Source organism: Neltuma alba, unplaced genomic scaffold (assembly GCF_004799145.2).
Source record: "Neltuma alba isolate B1F8T4 unplaced genomic scaffold, ASM479914v2 tig00011004_pilon, whole genome shotgun sequence".
Classification (NCBI taxonomy): domain Eukaryota; kingdom Viridiplantae; phylum Streptophyta; class Magnoliopsida; order Fabales; family Fabaceae; genus Neltuma; species Neltuma alba.
In genome coordinates, this window is record NW_021635758.1 from 184,845 (window position 1) to 204,084 (window position 19,240).

Consider the following 19,240-nt stretch of genomic DNA (forward strand, 5'->3'; position numbering starts at 1 on the left):
TTTAACATTTTTTATATAATTTGAATGTTAGTTTGATGTTTTATATAATTTCAATTTCTAACTTGGAACAATCTTTTTTGCAATTGTAATGCATTTAGCATAAATATTAGATTTGATTGAAGTGTTAGATGTTTTCTCTAGTTTCCTTAAGGCATAGTGTTCTCCCCTGTACGCCTAAAAAATGTAATTCATATTGGCTTGGTTTTAGGTATAAAGATACATATGCCCACAGCCAATTTAATTTATATTACTTTCCATTTTTAATATAAGAGCAAAAACTAGTTAGGGGATAGATTTTGTCCTAAATATAATATCTAAATTTAATTTTTCTCTCATTTTTTCTAAAATATTCTTATGATTGTAACGGGTTCCCACCGAATTATTATCATAACCACTTAATGCATACAACTGAAAAGGATATTTTAAATGGATTAACACATATTTGTGACAAATAACCAACTTAATCTAGTTTTTTTATTTTTTTCAAATTACTTATCTAATTTTTATACTATCTCCAATCTTTAATATAAGAGCTAGTTTGATTTTTAATTTAGTCCTAAATATAAGAACCCAATCTGCTTTGTTTCTCATATTTATTTATGTTTTTCAAAGTAATCATTGTAATAGTTGATCATATTAAAAATTTCATCAAATAATAGTTTTAATTAATACATATTATTAGTAAAGATATTTTAGATAAGATAACACATATCTCTAATGTTTAATACTATATCAAAGGATCAGATGTAATATTAAACACCAGAGATAGAGATAATATTACAATTAATTGATTGTAGCCCAAAAAACTATAAAAATAAAGCTCATTCTAATGAAAACAAACATAACATTCGAGCAAAGGCTGAGCACCCAAATGCTTCTAGATGTACTATTTCTAGTCGACATTGAAAGGCCACCATTTTTGCAAGAGTATTTTTGTCGTATGGAGTTATCTTGATGGAAGGGTAATAATATAAAGTCAAAAACATTACAAGCAAGTCAAAAATTAATCGCGCTAAATCATAATTGAAAGGTTGAGTTGATTAAAAGTTTTGAAAAAATTAAGAAACTTAATTTTTAAATTCCAATTTAGATTCTTGTTTGTCAGGATCACACGGGCTTTGACTGCTTTTTCCATTTAGATTCTTGTTTATCGAAAAACGAGTCCACTCACACCCTTCACATTGCCCATTTCCCCTTCTGTACGCCTCCATCAACTTTACCCTTCCTTCTTCTTCGTCACCAGTTCGCCCACGCAACCCCAGGAGACGCTTGGATACAGAAAAAGAGAGGGGGCGAGAGAGAGATATACATGGAGAGGAAGGTTCTGGTGGTTTGCGGTATCGTGGGTTTCTTGGGGATATTATCGGCTGCGACTGGGTTTGCGGCAGAGGGAACTCGGATTAAGGTGATTTTTTGTGTTGTGCTTTTAAGGGTTTGATTTGGACTGTCTATTGTTCTTTTTTCGCTTTTTATTGTCCGACAGTGGCTGGAACGGCTGAAGAGAACTTAAATTTTCGTACTTCTGAGAAGTTGTGAAAGCATCATTTTTTTTTCAGTCTAAACAATTAACTAGAGCCCCTCTTAATAGAAACAGATCTAGTGTTCATGGGATGAAAAGTTAGATGAGGACCGTGCTGATGTCTAGACTTTTGGAGGAAAAAAATTCAAATTGAAAATGGCATCTTTAACGAACAAATTGAAGAACTATCTAAATTATGTCTAAACCAGTACATGAGGGATTAGTACGGCATTGGATCCCATGTTGCCTTACATATGTTGTGCTATCAGTGGGGATGGCAATGATGGAGCGAGGTAGGTTTCTGGTTTGGAAGCGAATTATTAAATTTCAGAATGAATCGTACCATTGAAGTTCTATCGATGTATATTCTACATGGATATGGGACAGGAACCCCATGTCACCTTGAAATTGTACTATTAAGGTTAGGTCTTCTTTTTTCCCCTAACACGCATCAAACTTCAGTAAACTTTGATTTATCTGTCTCAAACAGGGATGGACTAGTAGGGACCCTTCAAGTCTGACCTAAATTGCCGTTTTTGACTATGAATTTAATGCTTTTCTGTTCCCCTTTATCATGTTATCTTCCAGCTTTTAGTATGCTCTCCTTTCCTGTCCTGAAATGTGAAAACAAGTCTAGGTATCTGACATGGAATTTGATGGTAAGGTTTTGACCAAATGTGATACTGGTAGGACTAGTAATATATTTGTTGAGCAATCCTTTTACTTTGTATCAAGCTGGCTATTGATGTTGTACTTGCTCACTCTAGCATTGTTCGTTTGCTTTGCTATTTCTACATCATCCACAAAAACCATTGAAATACTGGTCTGTGACTTCTGCAGAGTTCTCAAGTTATGTCTGATCCTCCTGATCAATGTGTGTACCCTCGAAGTCCTGCACTACCTCTTGGTTTAACTGCAGCTCTGTCTCTTATGATCGCTCAAATCATCATAAATGTTTCAACTGGGTGTATTTGTTGTAGAAGAAGCCCTCGAATCCCTGATTCTAGTTGGAGGCTGGCACTGGTTTGCTTTGTATTATCTTGGTAATTTTCATTTCAATTAATCTTTCTTACACTCTTATTCCTTATGGACTCTGTTAATGTTGTCAGTTTCTTAGTTGTAGAGTAGAATTATGAATTTCATTCTTTTGAAGAGGCTTGGCTTTGAACAGGCCTGCATTAGCGGGCAGCATAGATGAATGGGGGTAATTCATTTTGTGGGATGTAACATGAAATAGAATCGGAGTCCGAAGAGCATAGAAATATTAGTTTTATAGATGATTCAGCTTGTAGTGAGGAGGGACCAGAAGGTACATTAAATGGGGTGAACGAGCACTTCCAGAAAATGGAAAACAGGTTACATAAATATGATGCATGATTTCACATAGATTTGGTGACTTTTTTTCATTATTGACTTTGTTTTGGAACTTCTTTTTTGGACTTTTACATAATTACAAAAGATTTGGTACAAAGCTTATTCACAAGCTGCACAAGTTAATCACATCATTTGTTTTATTGTCTTGCTTCTTTCTAGACTTGTAAGCGCGTTGAAATTTTTTAAACCTGTAAAACATGTATTTTGATTTCTGTATAAGGCTAAGGCCTTGTGAATAGAATATTTGTGCTTGGTTTCTTCTTGAACTGTGGTTACAAGAATTTCATGTATGCCAATGACCATAGCTGTGCAGGCTTCGTTTTATTTTCTCCTCTAAGGCCTTGTTTGGTATGAGGGACAGAGAAAAGATAAAAAGGAGAGGAAAGCAGTGCTCAGCTAACATTGTGGTTTAAATGTGAAACAGGTTCACATTTGTCATTGGGTTTCTCCTGCTACTAACTGGTGCTGCTCTTAATGATCAACATGGTGATGAGAGCATATACTTTGGCAATTACTACTGCTATGTGGTGAAACCTGGAGTTTTTGCCGGAGGTTCACTCCTAGCCCTTGCAAGCGCAGCATTTGGAATTGTTTACTACATCACCCTAAGCACAGGAAAGATTGCCGGGGATGGTACGTCGATGCCAAATCAAGGAGGAATAGCCATGGGACAACCACAGTTCCCACCAACCCAGACCAGTCAAGAACCAGTATTTGTACATGAAGACACATACATTAGAAGACAGTTTACTTGATCAGTAAATATCTCTGGACCAAAGAGCGATGTGTCTTGGTGGATGACATTTTGCACAGCAGTTTCCGTGGGTCATGTTCTGAAAGTGAAGGTTGGAGGCTGCTTCAGTCAATATTTGGTTTATTTTCAGGTAGGATTTGTAGATGTATGTATGTACACATGAGAAAGGACAGCATAGTTAGGGGATTATGATTGTTTTGTATTTACAATTTGGTGGTCCAGAGCAGATGAAATATGTTGAATCTTTATGCATCTGTGTTAGGAGATATGGTCAGAATTTGTTGAAATTCCAGTCTTGTTTCAATCTCGAGTGCACTTGTTTTTGCCAATCCACTGGGGAAAAAAACAGAGAAATTCTTATACAAGTTTGTGAAGAAAAATGAATCAATTGCCTTAACTTTGTATGGTAACTTGCAGAATACATTAAAAATACTCATGATTGAGATTTTAAAAAATAATAGAAAAGATATCAAAAAAATAATCCAAAATAATAATAAATAGATGTTCAAATATTGTTACGGGATATCCTGCTTGAGATTTTAAGTGAAAATTAAAGGAAATATCTTTGCATATTTATTCTCTATAGATTGGGAGGAGTTAAATCTCTATATTGATAATATTTTTGGGATTATCCTTTAGAAAATTCAAGAGATTAAAAAATTAAGAGAATACTAAAGTTCAATACTTCAATATATCAACGAGTTATCTCACAAGAATAAACTAAAGAAGTAATAACATGCTAATATTCAATATTTATCCTGAGATATCCCAAATAAATAACATCTCTCTTAAGATCTAAGTGATCTCATATCACCAACAAGTATTTGTCCAAGTGAAAGGATCTAGACACCTTAAGCTTCATTTTCCACATTCGATTCTTAAGGCAGTGTGCATGGAGAAAAACATTGTTAAAAAGGGTCTACACTATGGCGCCTTACAGTACTTTGAAAGATTAGTCTCTTACTGTTTAGATGAGATAATACCAGGAGCAACCAAAACAAAGTGTTCCAATATTTTAAAAGGACAATCTCAAAAAAATACCTTTAAATTTTAAAATTCCAAATCAGTCTTATTCACTAAACTTTAATAATAATTGATAATATTTGAAAAACAAATGACAACATATTTTTATAGTCATTCCTAATTTAGGATTTTGAAATTTTAGAGGTATTTTTTTGAGGATTCTCTCTACTTTAAAACATGTTATCTCATAGATTTATTAAATTTAAACTATAGAGGTCAGGACCGACAAGTGAGAGCATGGGAGGGGGGCACAGAAAAGAATGAAAGGAATTAGGGCTTCTACGCAAAAATTGAGTTTTCATATTAAGAGCTTGTCTGTTTCTGTTTTTTGCAATTTTGTAAAATTATTTTTTAAAACAAGTTTTACAAATAAAAAAATTATTTGGGTAATTATTTTTAAAAAAATCATACCTGAAACAAAAAGGACGATAACAGGTAACAGGGAGCAAAAATTTTTTTAATTTTTAACCGGGTAAGATGATAAGAAGATTTTTCTAATTTTTCAAAACAAAAAAATAAAACATGCAAAAAAACAAAAACAAAACATCATCTAAAATTTGTTTTGGTTTTTTTAGTTTTTAAAAACGTATTATTATTTTTTCAAAATAACCAACTAAAAACAAATTATCAAACTAGTTTTTATGGCCTTGATTGGTTTCTTATTTTAAAAACATTTCTTTGTTTTTAAAAAAGAAATAAAAAACTTGATTGGTAATTTGTTTTTAGTTAGTTGTTTTTGAAAAACAAATTAGTTATATGTTTTTAAAATTTAAAAAAGCGAAATAATTTTTAGATGTTTTTTTACCTCTGTTTTCTTAACTTTTTATTTTTTATTCTGAAAAATCGAAAAAACCTTCTCTCCCCACTTGCCGCCACCGATCACATATCGCTGGCAATGTCCAGTGCTTCCCAAATTTAATTTTTTATATTTTCTTTCAAATGTGATTTTTCAAAATAATTATCCAAACATATTTTTTTATTTTTTTATTCTCAAAACTTGTTTTAAAAACAATTTTATAAAATTGTTTTGGGAATAAGAAAACAAAAACAGAAACAAATGAGCCCTATGTTTTTTTTGTTTTTAAAAACAAAAAAATGTTTCCGAATCCAGAAACCAAACAAGCCCTAGAGCTTTTGGAGAGATCGAAGAGGAGGAATCCGTGAAAAGAAAAACAGCCAAGCCACAGGAAATCACAAAAGGATATAAGTTTTTCTCATCCTATTAGTCCAACATGCTTCCTTTTTCTAACACTAGTTTGAATTGGTCTCTTAACAGTCGACTCTCCCCAACAGTGTTTAGATTACGCTGGGCCCTACAAGCTGACCATAAAGAAATATAAATCTTAATATTCAGGCAACAAGGCAAGAAGAGAAACAAATAAAGACTATGACCTCTTGTAAGCGAATGGCAAGTGGTTTTGAACCTGATTGATTATGCACTAGAAATTGAATGATGCCGTCTACAAGTATTTAGCAATGCTGCTAAATTTGGAGGTACCATGGCAGCCAAAAGACATTAATAGCCATACCCAAACATGGATCTCAAATCAGAATATCACAACATAATTATCTGCATACAAGTGAAAACCTCCTAAGAAGAATGAGACTCAGATAGTTTCAGGCATTCGCTCTGACACCTCCGAAGGCATATGTCATTCCAATTAGGTACTTGATGCTGGTTAACACACACAGTACGAGCACAGGCATCAGCACAAGCATCAAGCTCAGAGACACCACAGACAGTGACACAAGTATCAGGAATGGGGTCTTTTGAGAATGAGCCGACCTTGTTCAGCATCCTCTTTGACGTACAGACCCGCTCACAAACGAAGATATCGTCAGAACTCTTCTCCCTTCCCCTTGCACTTCTCAACCTCTGCTCTTCAGCATGCCTTTTCTTCAATCTAAAAGCTTGTCCTGCAATGACAGCCGGGATTGCAGCCCCCAGCAGAGTCCACCACACTTCCACCATGACTAATATGCAAGTTAAGCTGCTCTTCTACCCTATTGCATATGCTGTACGCTTCCAACAAATCAATGAAAACCTATAAAGTTTACAGGGGACTTGTTAATTAAGATTATCTACACTAAGTAATAAAAGAAAATTATAAACAGAAGGCAATTCATACTACCAAAATCCTTCATGTATCACTATTTCAAATTTACAGCAATATAGATTGCTCTCAATGTAAGAAAAAAATTCCAGCAAAAGCCCACAGCTGATATCTCAATGTAACAGCACAAATCATCAGAACTCAGATCTAGAAGCTAAATTATGCGAAAAAATGTATTAGCAAAAGGAAAAAACAAGTATTGATTGAAATCCTGATCTGATGTGGTGTATCTGTACCTCAATAGTCTACCAAGGAAAAAGTCACCTTTGTGTTCAGAATATTAACTTCCTCAGAGAAAAAGACATAAAATTAAAAACTCAGCCATAAGTTTCTGTGTACGGTGCTTTACATAATACAAGAAATAAGTTTCTGAATAGATAGTGCTTTTACAATAGATACTCATCACCATTCGTAACAAAGGAAAAAGGACAGAAATAAGCAAACAACAATAGAGATAAAGTTCTAGTGGCATTTTTTAATCTCAAGAAGCAGATTTCTGATTTCACCAATTCACTGTTCCATTAAAAAACACTAAGAGGAACTTAGAATACACCTGATTCATGTAAGTGTATTGAGTTTAAAACTACGATATACAGACAGCAACTTCCTAAAACTCTTAAATACAGGTGTAGTGAGATTTATTAAAATTTGAACAGTACATACAGATACTTTGAAAAATAAGTGTTAGAACAAGATTAAAAAAACATTGCTCAATTCCTCCTGCTATGCAATCCTCTCTTCTTTCAAACCTCTTTTTTTGTTTTTTTGGTTTTTTTTTGGGGGGGGGGGGGAGTCATCAAAGATAAGATTGATTTGATTATCTATGATTTAGGACATCTTTTTAACAAGGTAAAGTCTAATATGTTTCCCTTCTAGAATAGTCCTAGATAGACCTTTACTTACCTGTTTTAGGTTGATCAACTTTGAATTTAAAGTTCTGCTACGTCAAATTACATTCGAATATACCAAAGGAACAATAAATATATTCGAAAGTAAGAAATAAGAAGAGAAAGTTCCTCATTAACAAATAATGGTGGCATTGAAATAAGCTATTAGCAAATAAGAAAACGTGACAGTTAAATGCATTCACATACAAATTGAAAAGTAACCCACCCATTATAGGATGAAAAACTCCCAATATCCACTTGAATATCTATCATAATTCCCATGCTGGGCTTATGCAAACTAGGCTGCTTTTTATATGCTCTAATTATCCACAAGACCTTTCTTAATATTCCAGCAAACTCAAAACAGGGATTGATTAATCACATTTGATGGTCCCATTACTTTAATCTTCAAACAAACTACACTTAGAAGATTTGCAAATAGATAAGCCACTTCAAGAATCACTAAACAATCTACTTCTTGAATTTCCTTGTCTTCTTCCATCTTCAAATTTCATCATAGTAACTTCACTCAGAAACTCAGAAGTCAAAACAGTTACTTCAATCTGGTTGACGGGCACACCACATGCACATGAGACAGCTTTCAAGTTTCCACTCAGCAACCATATCTCTTTCAAGTTTTAAACACACGAGACAGCTTTCAAATTACAAAGATTCAGAATGCCGCAACCACCGAAAAAAACAAGAAGAAGAAGAAGAAGAAGAAGAAGAAAAGAAGAGAAACCTGAAGTATAGTGGCAACAAGGAAGACAAGGAGAGGGTGTGATTTGTGATCGATGATTAAGCACCGTGCACAGGAAGAGGAGGAGAGCTAACAGTATTGTGGACTTTGCTTATTAAAACCAAAGGTACGAAAATTTTTAAGAACAGATGAAGGATAATTCCTATTACGATTATTTATGTAAATCCAAGATAAAGCATCAAACCACCAAAGTTTCATCATACTTGAATAAAATAAATCAGAAGCTGCGACAGAAATATAGTATCCTTCAAAGTAAACGCAATTCAAAGTCATCAGAATACACATATTCAATATCATCTAAAGAAGTGTCATACAATGTATTGTGCAAAACACATTCCAGAACCAATAATTCAACATTCCAAAATCGATATAGATTTAAAAAAAAAAAAAATCAGAGGTATAAAATTAAAACCTTAAAGTACTCGCACTGCACTCTGAAAGCAAAGATGAGGAAGAAGCAAAGCAAGTGAGAGAAAAGATGCTGCCAACACTGGAACTCCTAAATTTGCAGGCCTGTTAGAAAGCCCCTGATTCTCTCCCTTGATTCTCTCCATTTATTGCCCATGATATTAGCTAGAAGATATATTTCCTGATTTATTGAGATATTGCAATATATGTAATTTATGGCTGATTGATTGTAACCGGATATTATTTCTCATCCGGACTCTATATATTGTAACCCAATCATATGGAATAAATATGAGCATGAAATATTCAGCAAAGTAAACATGGTATCAGAGCATAGGGTTCCTCCTGAACCCAGAAAACTTCGTGCGTCGCTGCCGTGAGAGAGAGAGAGAGAGAACGCGAGGAGAGAGAGAGAGAGAGTGAGGCGTCCCAGATCTGAAGCCAGGAGCAGACCGTGGACGACACCGCCCCTCCAGTCCTCACCGGCGCCCTCAGATCGGCGCATCCCTTGAAGACGACGCCAACGGAGCTGCGCGTGAAGCCCACGCGCCGTCACAAGCTCCGCGCGTGAAGCCCACGCGCCGCCACTGCCTCTGCGCGTGAATTGCACGCGCCGCCGCCGGAAATCAACAGTGCCTCCCAGAGATCCAGAAAATGAACCCTTCAGAATTCCCACCCCTTTTTGGGTCCGTTCGTAATATTCCAATGGCCCTTATGTCCGGTACATCCTCAAATACTCAAAGCACTCCTTCTTCACCTTTAGTCACCTCTCAAGCCTCTGATCCAGAACCATCCCTAACCTCTGAACATCAAGCTATGGTGGTGGCTCACAAACTTAATGGTAGCAACTATCTCCAATGGTCTCAAAGTGTATTAATGTATCTACGTGGGAAGCGTAAGGAGAAATATATCAATGGAGAGGCAAAACAACCTTCACATAATGATCCCAAATTTGACACCTGGTTTGCTGAAAATAATCAGGTGATGTCTTGGCTGTGCAACTCAATGACTCTTGAAATCAGTGAAGGATACCTCTTGGCAAGCACAGCTAAGGAAATCTGGGACGCTGCTAAGAGGACTTACTCCACACTAGACAACACTGCAGCCCTATTGGATCTAAGGAGGCAGCTCAAAGATCTGAAGCAAGGAAACTTAACTGTAACACAATATTACAGCACTTTAACGAAGATATGGCAGCAGTTGGATCTCTTTGAAGTTCATCCTTGGAAGGACATGGATGATGCTAATTACTACAGACAACTGGTGGAAAAAGGACGAACCTATGACTTCCTATTGGGTTTGAATGATGTCTTTGAAGAAGTAAGAGGCAGAATTATGGGTCTAAAACCGCTTCCCTCCCTATTTGAAGTCTTCAGTATGGTCAAGTTTGAAGAAAGCCGGAGACACCTCACTCAGGGTAACCAAACCCCAGTAGATGGCTCAGCATTAGTCATGAGGAGGTCCCCAACATTCGAGGGATCTGAGAAGAAAGGGAACAAGTGGTGCAATCACTGTAACAAGAAAGGCCACACCAGAGACGAATGTTGGAAACTACATGGGAAACCAACCCAAGGGAAGCAGAAACAACGGGAAGATAGAAAAAGCCACCACACCTCCTCTGAAGAAAAAGGTGATGAGGGAGACCAGTTGACCAGAGAAGAGCTTCAAATGCTTCGTAAGATACTTGAAAAACAAAACAAATCAAAATCAGTTCCCAACGTGAACTTGATTCAGTCAGGTAATTCTATTATAGCCCTTAATGCAATGGTAACTAGTGATGAAACCTGGATTGTTGACTCCGGTGCTACAGACCACATGACTGGTAATAAGTCCCTCTTCAAAACTCTCAAATATTGCCATGAGAACCTTAGGGTAAAAGTAGCAACTGGACTATATACTAAAGTTGAGGGTGTTGGCATTGTGGCCCTATCTGATGATCTGGAAATCCATAATGTTTTGTTTGTTCCTGCTCTTACCTGCAACCTTATATCTGTGAGCAAATTGACTAAAGGACAAGTATGTCGGGTAATCTTTGATGATGTTAAGTGTGTTTTTCAGGATTCGACCTCGGGGAGGAAGATTTTGACTGCTAAAGAATGGGATGGACTCTACTACTTTGAAGGAAAAGATATGAAGACTGCAGGAGCCAAGAAAGCTATGGTTAGCTCTAATTCTCAGAATAAAAATGTAATGTTGTGGCATCAAAGATTAGGCCACCCCAGCTTTGATTATATGAAGCATGTGTTTCCAACTTTATTCAATAAAAATTCTTTTCCTTTCCAATGTGAAACGTGTCAAATTGCCAAACAAACTCGCGCCTCTTATCCCAAACATACTTACAAACCTACTGCCCCGTTTACATTGATTCATACTGACATTTGGGGACCAGCCAAAATCAACACCCGAACAGGCACAAAGTGGTTTATTACATTCATCGATGATCACACCCGGGTCACATGGGTTTACCTTATGAAAGAAAAATCCGAAGCTTTACAAATTTTCAAAAACTTTCACTCTTTTGTGAGAACCCAATTCCAAACTCCCATCAAAGTTCTAAGAAGTGACAATGCCAAAGAGTATGTGAGTGGAGCCTTTAGGGAATTTCTTGAGCAGGAAGGAATCCATCACCAAACCTCATGTGTCTATACTCCTCAACAAAATGGAGTTGCTGAGCGGAAAAATAGGCATCTTCTAGAAGTAACCCGAGCTATTATGATGGAAAGAAATGTTCCAAGTCTGTTTTGGGGAGATGCTGTGCTAACCGCTGCTTATCTCATCAATCGAATGACCTCAAAAATTCTCCATTTCACTACCCCCATTCAAAAACTCCTCGAGACCTACCCCACCTCACCTATCATCAATACCATCCCTCAAAAGGTCTTTGGGTGTGTCGTCTTTGTTCATAAACATGATGGGGGCAAACTTGATGCTAGAGCAGAAAAATGTATTTTCCTAGGGTATTCCTCCACCAAAAAGGGATATAAGTGTTATTGTCCCACTACCAGAAAACTCATAATCTCCAAAGACACAGTTTTTTATGAGGATGATGCTTATTATCCCAAATTACCCATTCAGGGGGAGCACTATGGAGTAGAATGGCTAATTACACCTGAACCTACAACCAATCCCAACACACATCTTACCACCCCTCTTGAACCTGCCATACCACAAGAAGAAATCATTGTCCCTGACCCTGAACCGGAACCAAAAACCCCTAGTCCTACACCTCCACTAGAGCACCAAAACCCCACAATGGAAACGAATGCTGAAATTGATGCAGGGGTGACAGAGCGTTCAAGTCCTCAATCAGGTGAGCAGGATAGTAGTAGTAGGGTTCCTTCCATTCCAAGGCAGCAACATGATTCCAATCCAGAGTTGGATCCTGAAGAGCTAGGATGGCCCATTGCACTTAGAAAGGGGGTAAGATCATGTACTCAGCATCCTATTCAAAAATTTGTCTCCTATGGCAATTTATCTGCTAGAATGCAAACCTTTGTGGTGAATAGCTCACAGGTGAAGATTCCAGAAACATTTCAACAGGCTATGAAAGATCTTAATTGGAAACGTGCCGCATATGAGGAGTTGAGAGCCTTAAAGGAAAATAACACGTGGGATATTACCACACTTCCTAAGGGCAAGAAAGCAGTGGGTTGCAGGTGGATCTTCACCCCTAAATTCAATCCTGATGGAAGTATCAACAAGTACAAAGGAAGATTAGTTGCAAAAGGGTACACCCAGACTTATGGGATTGATTATCAGGAAACGTTTGCTCCTGTGGCAAAGTTCAACACCATCCAGGTACTCCTGTCTCTAGCTGCTAACCTTGATTGGTCTCTACATCAACTAGATGTGAAGAATGCTTTCCTAAATGGAGATTTGGAGGAGGAAGTGTACATGGAAATCCCAGATGGAGTAATAGCTCCACCCAACTCAGTTTGCAAACTGAAGAAATCACTATATGGCCTGAAACAGTCTCCACGAGCGTGGTTCGATAGGTTTGCCAAGGCAATCAAAAGGTTTGGCTACGTCCAAGGACAAGCTGATCACACTCTCTTCGTTAAACACAGTAATGGAAAGGTAACGATCCTAATTGTGTATGTGGATGATATAGTCATAACTGGCAGTGATGAAGTTTCTATCTCCCAACTCAAGAAAGCTCTAGCTAGGGAATTCCAAGTGAAGGACCTAGGACAAATGAAGTACTTTCTTGGAATGGAGGTTGCAAGATCCAAAAAGGGTATAAGTGTGTCTCAACGAAAGTACACACTTGATTTGCTCCACGAAACAGGAATACTTGGGGCTAAACCTAGTGAGACGCCTATGGAAGAATCATGTAATCTGGAAGTGAAACCAGACGGGGTACCAGTCAACTCAGAAAGGTACAGAAGACTTGTAGGTAAACTGATCTACTTGACTCATACAAGGCCTGACATTAGCTATGCTGTTGGAGTAGTAAGCCAATTTATGCATCAACCCCAGGAAGAACATATGGAAGCAGTATACAGAATCCTGACCTACCTCAAACTCAATCCTGGAAGAGAAATATTCTTTAAAAAGGGGAGTACAAGGAACATAGAGGTCTACACTGATGCAGATCATGGGAGAGCTGTGGATAACAGAAGATCTGTCACAGGATACTGCACTTATGTTTGGGGAAACCTAGTCACTTGGCGAAGCAAGAAACAGACAGTAGTCTCAAGGAGTAGTGCTGAAGCTGAGCTAAGAGCTGTAGCCCTGGGGGTATGTGAAGGAATGTGGGTGATCAGACTTCTGAAGGAATTGAGAATTTCCTATGAAGGACCTATGAACCTCTGGTGTGACAACCAAGCCAGCATTGAAATGACCAAGAATCCTGTGTATCATGACCGAACAAAGCATGTTGACATTGATCGACACTTCATCAAAGAAAAGGTTGAAGATGGCACAATTAACTTGAGCTATGTGCGCTCAACTGATCAGATTGCTGACGTCATGACCAAACCTTTAGCCAGAGTCAAGTTTGAAGGGCTTCGAAGCAAGCTGGGAATGGTTGACATTTACTCTCCAGCTTGAGGGGGAGTGTTAGAAAGCCCCTGATTCTCTCCCTTGATTCTCTCCATTTATTGCCCATGATATTAGCTAGAAGATATATTTCCTGATTTATTGAGATATTGCAATATATGTAATTTATGGCTGATTGATTGTAACCGGATATTATTTCTCATCCGGACTCTATATATTGTAACCCAATCATATGGAATAAAATATGAGCATGAAATATTCAGCAAAGTAAACAAGGCCTGAACACGAAATGAAGAACGAACAAAGCAAGAGGGTGCAACATCGACAAGGGAATGATGATTCAATTATATGTCCTAACAAGATAACATGATGGGCTTCTTAGAATAGCCCATCTTGACTTCAAAATGCCAAAGAACCTTTCAATGACATTTCTTGCAAAACAATGTCTAATATTGAAGTACTCTTGTGCATTTCTAGGATGTCGCCCCTCTCTCCATCCACTTAAGTGGTTCAAGGTAGATATACATGTTATGTATTTATCATTAATTTTTAAAGATGTGACAACTGTATAATATGCGTTTTACTTGTTACAGTGTTGTTTAGGTGCATTAATAGGAACTCAAGTAAAAATGAGGTGCATAGCATCACTTGCTACTTTCAGGCCCTCTTGAACTATGAGATTCAATATGTGGGCACAACATCTCACATGAAAAAATTCCCCATTGCATAGCAAGTTATTACTCAAATTCAACCTCTCTTTCAATAAATTTTGCATGACATCATTTGCTGAAGCATTACCTAAGGTAATAGAAAATACTTTCTTTTCAATCCCCCAATCAATCAATAAATCATGCACCCTCTTAGCTAATGCAATCCCAGAGTGAGGCGGAAGCAACTTAGAGACTGCAAGTATCCTGGTATTAAGTTGCCACTTCTCATCAACAAAATGAACTGTTAAGCAAAGACAACCTTCACCGGTTATTGATGTCAAACAATCACAAGTTAAACGTATTCTACTAGGACAATCGACCATCACTTTTTTGAGTTTTTCTTTTTGACTAATATAAAACTTCCAAACATCCAGCACTGCAGTTTTTCTAGTAATGTTCTTATAATCAGCATTCAAATATTTGTGCAACTCTCTAACTGCTTGATACTCAACAAATGAATATGAGAAATCAAGTTTAATGATACAAGCATAAATCATTTCTTGAACTTTGTTATAATCAAGTTGCCTAGATCTCACATTCCCTGCATGGTCTATTATCATGTCACCAATATCTTTATTTTTTGGGAGTGATACACACAACTCCATATGACGCGGAAGGGTTGAAGTCCCATACTCCTTTCCGCTACAAACATATGGTATTCCACACCCATTACATGCTACTTTTTGTTTTCCATTTACAGTACCAATTCTAGTACCAAACATCAGATGTATTTTTCTTTGCCTTCTTATTTGGATTATCTTGCACAGAAGATTAAGGTGTTTTTTCTTGTCCAGATTGGTTTTCTATATTTGTTTCATCAGTAACAGTAATCTCAACTTGATTTCTCCCAGTTACACTACGATCAGCAGCCATTTTTCTTTAAAGTTAACTTGCAAATATCAACAATAATCCAGACAATCCAGCAAAATCAACCACAACGGAAAGAACAAATCGAAGTTGATGGTGAAGAACAAATCCAGCAGCCAAACAGCAGAGCAATTACAATCGAAGAAGAAGAAAGCAGAAATCGAAGTTAAAGAAGATTTGCCTGAGAAGGACGAGCTCCAGCGACTGCCCGAATTCTGAATCCGTGGTACGTGGCTGCGTGCAGCCCCCTCCTGTCCTGTGACAGCGCGTGCGTGGCGGTGGCCGAGAGCTGGAGAGTAGACGACTCAGCCAGAAACGAGCTCGCGGTCGCGGACACTAGAGAGAGCCGGAGACGAGCTCGCGATTCGCGAAGACGAGTGAAGAGCGAAGCTGCGATGGCGACGCGTAGTGAGGAGTGAGCTGCGAGCCCGCGACCTGCGATGCAATTCTGGTTTCAAGAGACTGAAAGACGAAGTCTGGATTCCGGAAGGCTCAAGAGTGAAGCACTGAGGCTGAAACCGAAGGGAAGAGACGAAGAGTGAACTAGCCAAAGCCAACTAGGGAGGAATTTATTTTTTAAAAAAAAAAATTATGATCAAAATTTCAGTTTTTGCGTTGGGCTGAAAGTGAAAGGTGAAGTTGGACTATTAAGGAGTATGGACCAATGGATCATGAATTCCTGAGTGATGAGTCCATGACTGACTTGTGAGGAACTGTGACTCTGTGAGGACAAAAAAAGGGGGGGGGGCTAGCCCACGGCCCGTGATGGAGCGGGCTCAAGGAGATGTAGACCCAAAAATTTCAAACTTCGACATTATTGACTTTATTTGTGAATTATAAATCAACTCCTTACAAACTGACTAACTCCTGTTGGCATAGTAAAGACTGAAATTAAACACATCAATTGTTCCAGAAAACAGAAACACATTCAAGATTCAGCCAAAAATAAAATAAAAACACTGAATTTAAAAATTTCAGACTAGACAGGAAACAAACTCACAAAGAAGAAGAACAAAATCGATGGCTAGCTAGGAGATGTGAGTGCACGAGACAAAGAAGCAACTTGCGTGCAATGACAAAAGTTGTAGCAGAGTTGCAGTGGTTTGAATTCAACATTTAATGGAGAAGAGAGGGAGGTAGATGCGCAGGACGACGTGGGGATCAGAGACGGTAGTGGTTTGTGCCTGTATAAATCAAGCGTAGACGGACGACGATATCGAGAGAGAAGCAAGCAGAGGCGGCCTGCGGGGTCGGGGTCGAGCGTGGATAAATCCTTTTAATTGTCAAATAGTCTTGTGTAATCTATTTTCCTTGTGCACAGTCTATTTTTCTTGTGCATGGATTAGTTTTAATGGTTTGTACAAACTATTTTCTCTTTATATAACTTAACCTTATATGTAATTTATCTTCCTCATGTAATTCATCATTCTAAGGACTATTCATCAATTGATTTTTTTACGAGGAATTTACCCCAATTTTCTCTATTTTTTGTTTACTCATAACTTTTTAAAATATTTTTTGTGAGTATATATGTTTTAAAAATTACTAAATATATGATCTTAGATAGTTTATCTTGTTAAAATCAGAAAATAATCAATTTTATAATACAATACTTTTTTTAAAAAAAATATGGCTATTAAATTCATTTTTTTTAGCAGCAATTGTTTGACTTTGATAAATATGTAGCAATAGTATGTTTATCATTTATAACAGTAAATGTCGCTGGTAAAAAAATTATAACAGTAAATTTATATTCTATTATTTATGTAGAATTAAAATAAACTGTTGTGAATTTTATATATTATTATAATATATATAACCATAATAAAAGGCATAGTTGATAAACATATATATATATAGATATAATATAATATAATTATAATCTAATATAGAACATTTTCAATTACATGTATTATATATTCCTATGAAATAATTATCATGATACACACAATTTAAAAGTTCATTTGATGTGATAGAAATGAATAGGGAATTGATGTAAATTTTTTCATTAAAAAAATAGGTAAAGGTGCACCCAATACCCTAAACTAATTTTAAATATGCATCCAGTACCCTAAACTATCAAGTGGTATAATTTTGTTCCCAATATATTAAAATAGGTGCAATTTTAACCAAAGCTAATAGACTCTAAAACGTCCGTTTTCTTCCCCATCTCGCCCTCCTGCTCTGTCTGTCTCTCCTCTCCTCCTTCCTTTTCCTTTCTTCCCTTTGCATCCATATCTGATTTCTTGGAATTTATAGTTGATTTACATCTGAGTAATTTCCCTGTGCTGTGTTTACTTGGTGCGCTAATAGTTACATGCACTGAGATTAATTATTGTGCAAAATCTTCTAACGCCATGGTTACTACTATTACGAATGTGCAGAGCTATACCCAGTCTAAGTATTCCTTAGCTACACACATTATGTACTTCTAGTATTAATTTTTATTTTTCCAGAAGTCCTTCTAGTATCAATGAGGTGAAGTGTTTTTTTTTTTTTCCTTTTTTTTAATATTGATGTTGGAAAACTATTCCATGCCTTCTCTCGAGAGAGTTTTCATCAGACAATTGTAATTGATATTAGCATGAGATCGTTGGGAAAGACTTTGTAGCAGATGGACGCAGCAACATTAAGGTCCTTGTTAGACCAAACTTATTCTAGATTTTCCTTTTGACTCGACACGAGTTATACTTCTTTTTCTTTTTTTTGTGGGTTCTTACTTGTTTCCTATGATTCCTTCTTTTTCTTGTCTTGGGTTGTTTGTTCTTAAATGCAGAAAGAAAAGAAAAGGAAGGAGGAGGGGAGAGATGGGCGGAGCAGAGAGGGAAGGAGATGGGAAAACGGACGTTTAAGAGTTCATTAGTTTTGGATAAAATTGCACCTATTTTAATAGATTGGGAATACAATTGCATTACTTAATAATTTAGGGTGCTAGGTGCACCTTAAAAAATAGTTAGAGTGTTAGACAAACCTTTACCCCTAAAAAAGGCGATAAAAGGTGTGAAACTAGCATAAAAAGACCTCATTGCCCTCATTAAAATAGTAAAAAATAAAATAGAATAAATAAAAATTTTTTTTTGCCCTAGTCGTTTATTTTGCCCCACCTGTCTTCTTCAGCAAATCGCTAGCTCGCCTCACCTCTTTTGCCTTGCCTTCTCTCACTTCTTCATATCCTCCGTAAGGAATTGTAGGACCATCAATCTTTTTTCCTTCTTTGCCTTTGTTCATCTTTGGCAATCTAAATTGAAGACGAAGATTTGCCCTCACGAGTTTTTGCAATAAAAAACTTTTCTTTTTTTTTTGGTAGAAGAACTTGTGAGTTTGTATATTTCTTTTTGAAGATGAAGATGTTAGTGCAATCAAATAAATGATAAAATTAATTTACATAATTTTATAATCAATAACAATACATCTCAAACCACTTCCACTTTTCGTTTATTAAATCCTCACAAGTCAGTTTAGGTTTCTTAAATAGCTCCTTAGCCAATCACCTCATGGCCATTAAGACAATATTAAGGTATTGACTTATAGTTTCATCAAATCTCCCAAAATAAAATTGTACAACCCCATTCTTCACATGATGAGCAAGAATATGGAGAAACATTATAGCTTGCTCATCAACCAACATATTCTTAGTTGGTTTTAAACCACCTCTTATAGCAAGCATGAGATATAACTTGTCAAAAGTAACCCTATTCATTCTAATCTGGTTAGAACAAATGGTATCATTATTATACACTAGATTTCGTAGATACACTCTCTTAGAATAAAAGTTCATAGTGTATGGATGATGAGGAATTCGTCGTCTATACATGGAAATAGT

General features: G+C 36.7%; 2 protein-coding genes across 4 annotated transcripts; one reads left to right on the forward strand and one right to left on the reverse strand.

Annotated features, from left to right (window-relative positions):
• Positions 1–1,134: 1,134 nt before the first annotated feature.
• LOC114760610 (uncharacterized) lies at positions 1,135–4,008 on the forward strand. Its single transcript, XM_028949886.1, has 3 exons — positions 1,135–1,405; positions 2,360–2,562; positions 3,318–4,008. Exons 1-3 carry the CDS (start codon positions 1,310–1,312, stop codon positions 3,646–3,648), a joined length of 630 nt encoding a protein of 209 aa, XP_028805719.1. The 5' UTR covers positions 1,135–1,309; the 3' UTR covers positions 3,649–4,008.
• A 2,057-nt stretch (positions 4,009–6,065) lies between these two features.
• On the reverse strand, positions 6,066–15,940 carry LOC114760603 (uncharacterized protein At5g64816). 3 transcript variants are annotated; one of them, XM_028949864.1, is made up of 3 exons: positions 8,414–8,826; positions 8,135–8,299; positions 6,066–6,715 (listed from the first exon to the last, which is right to left on the reverse strand). In XM_028949864.1, the coding sequence occupies exon 3, from the start codon at positions 6,640–6,642 to the stop codon at positions 6,262–6,264; it is 381 nt and encodes a 126-aa protein (XP_028805697.1). In that variant the 5' UTR covers positions 6,643–6,715; positions 8,135–8,299; positions 8,414–8,826; the 3' UTR covers positions 6,066–6,261. The 3 variants fall into 3 exon arrangements, with proteins under 3 accessions (XP_028805697.1, XP_028805695.1, XP_028805696.1); XM_028949862.1 differs by lacking the exons at positions 8,135–8,299; positions 8,414–8,826 and adding an exon at positions 15,599–15,940; XM_028949863.1 differs by lacking the exons at positions 8,135–8,299; positions 8,414–8,826 and adding an exon at positions 8,844–8,941.
• Positions 15,941–19,240: the final 3,300 nt, after the last annotated feature.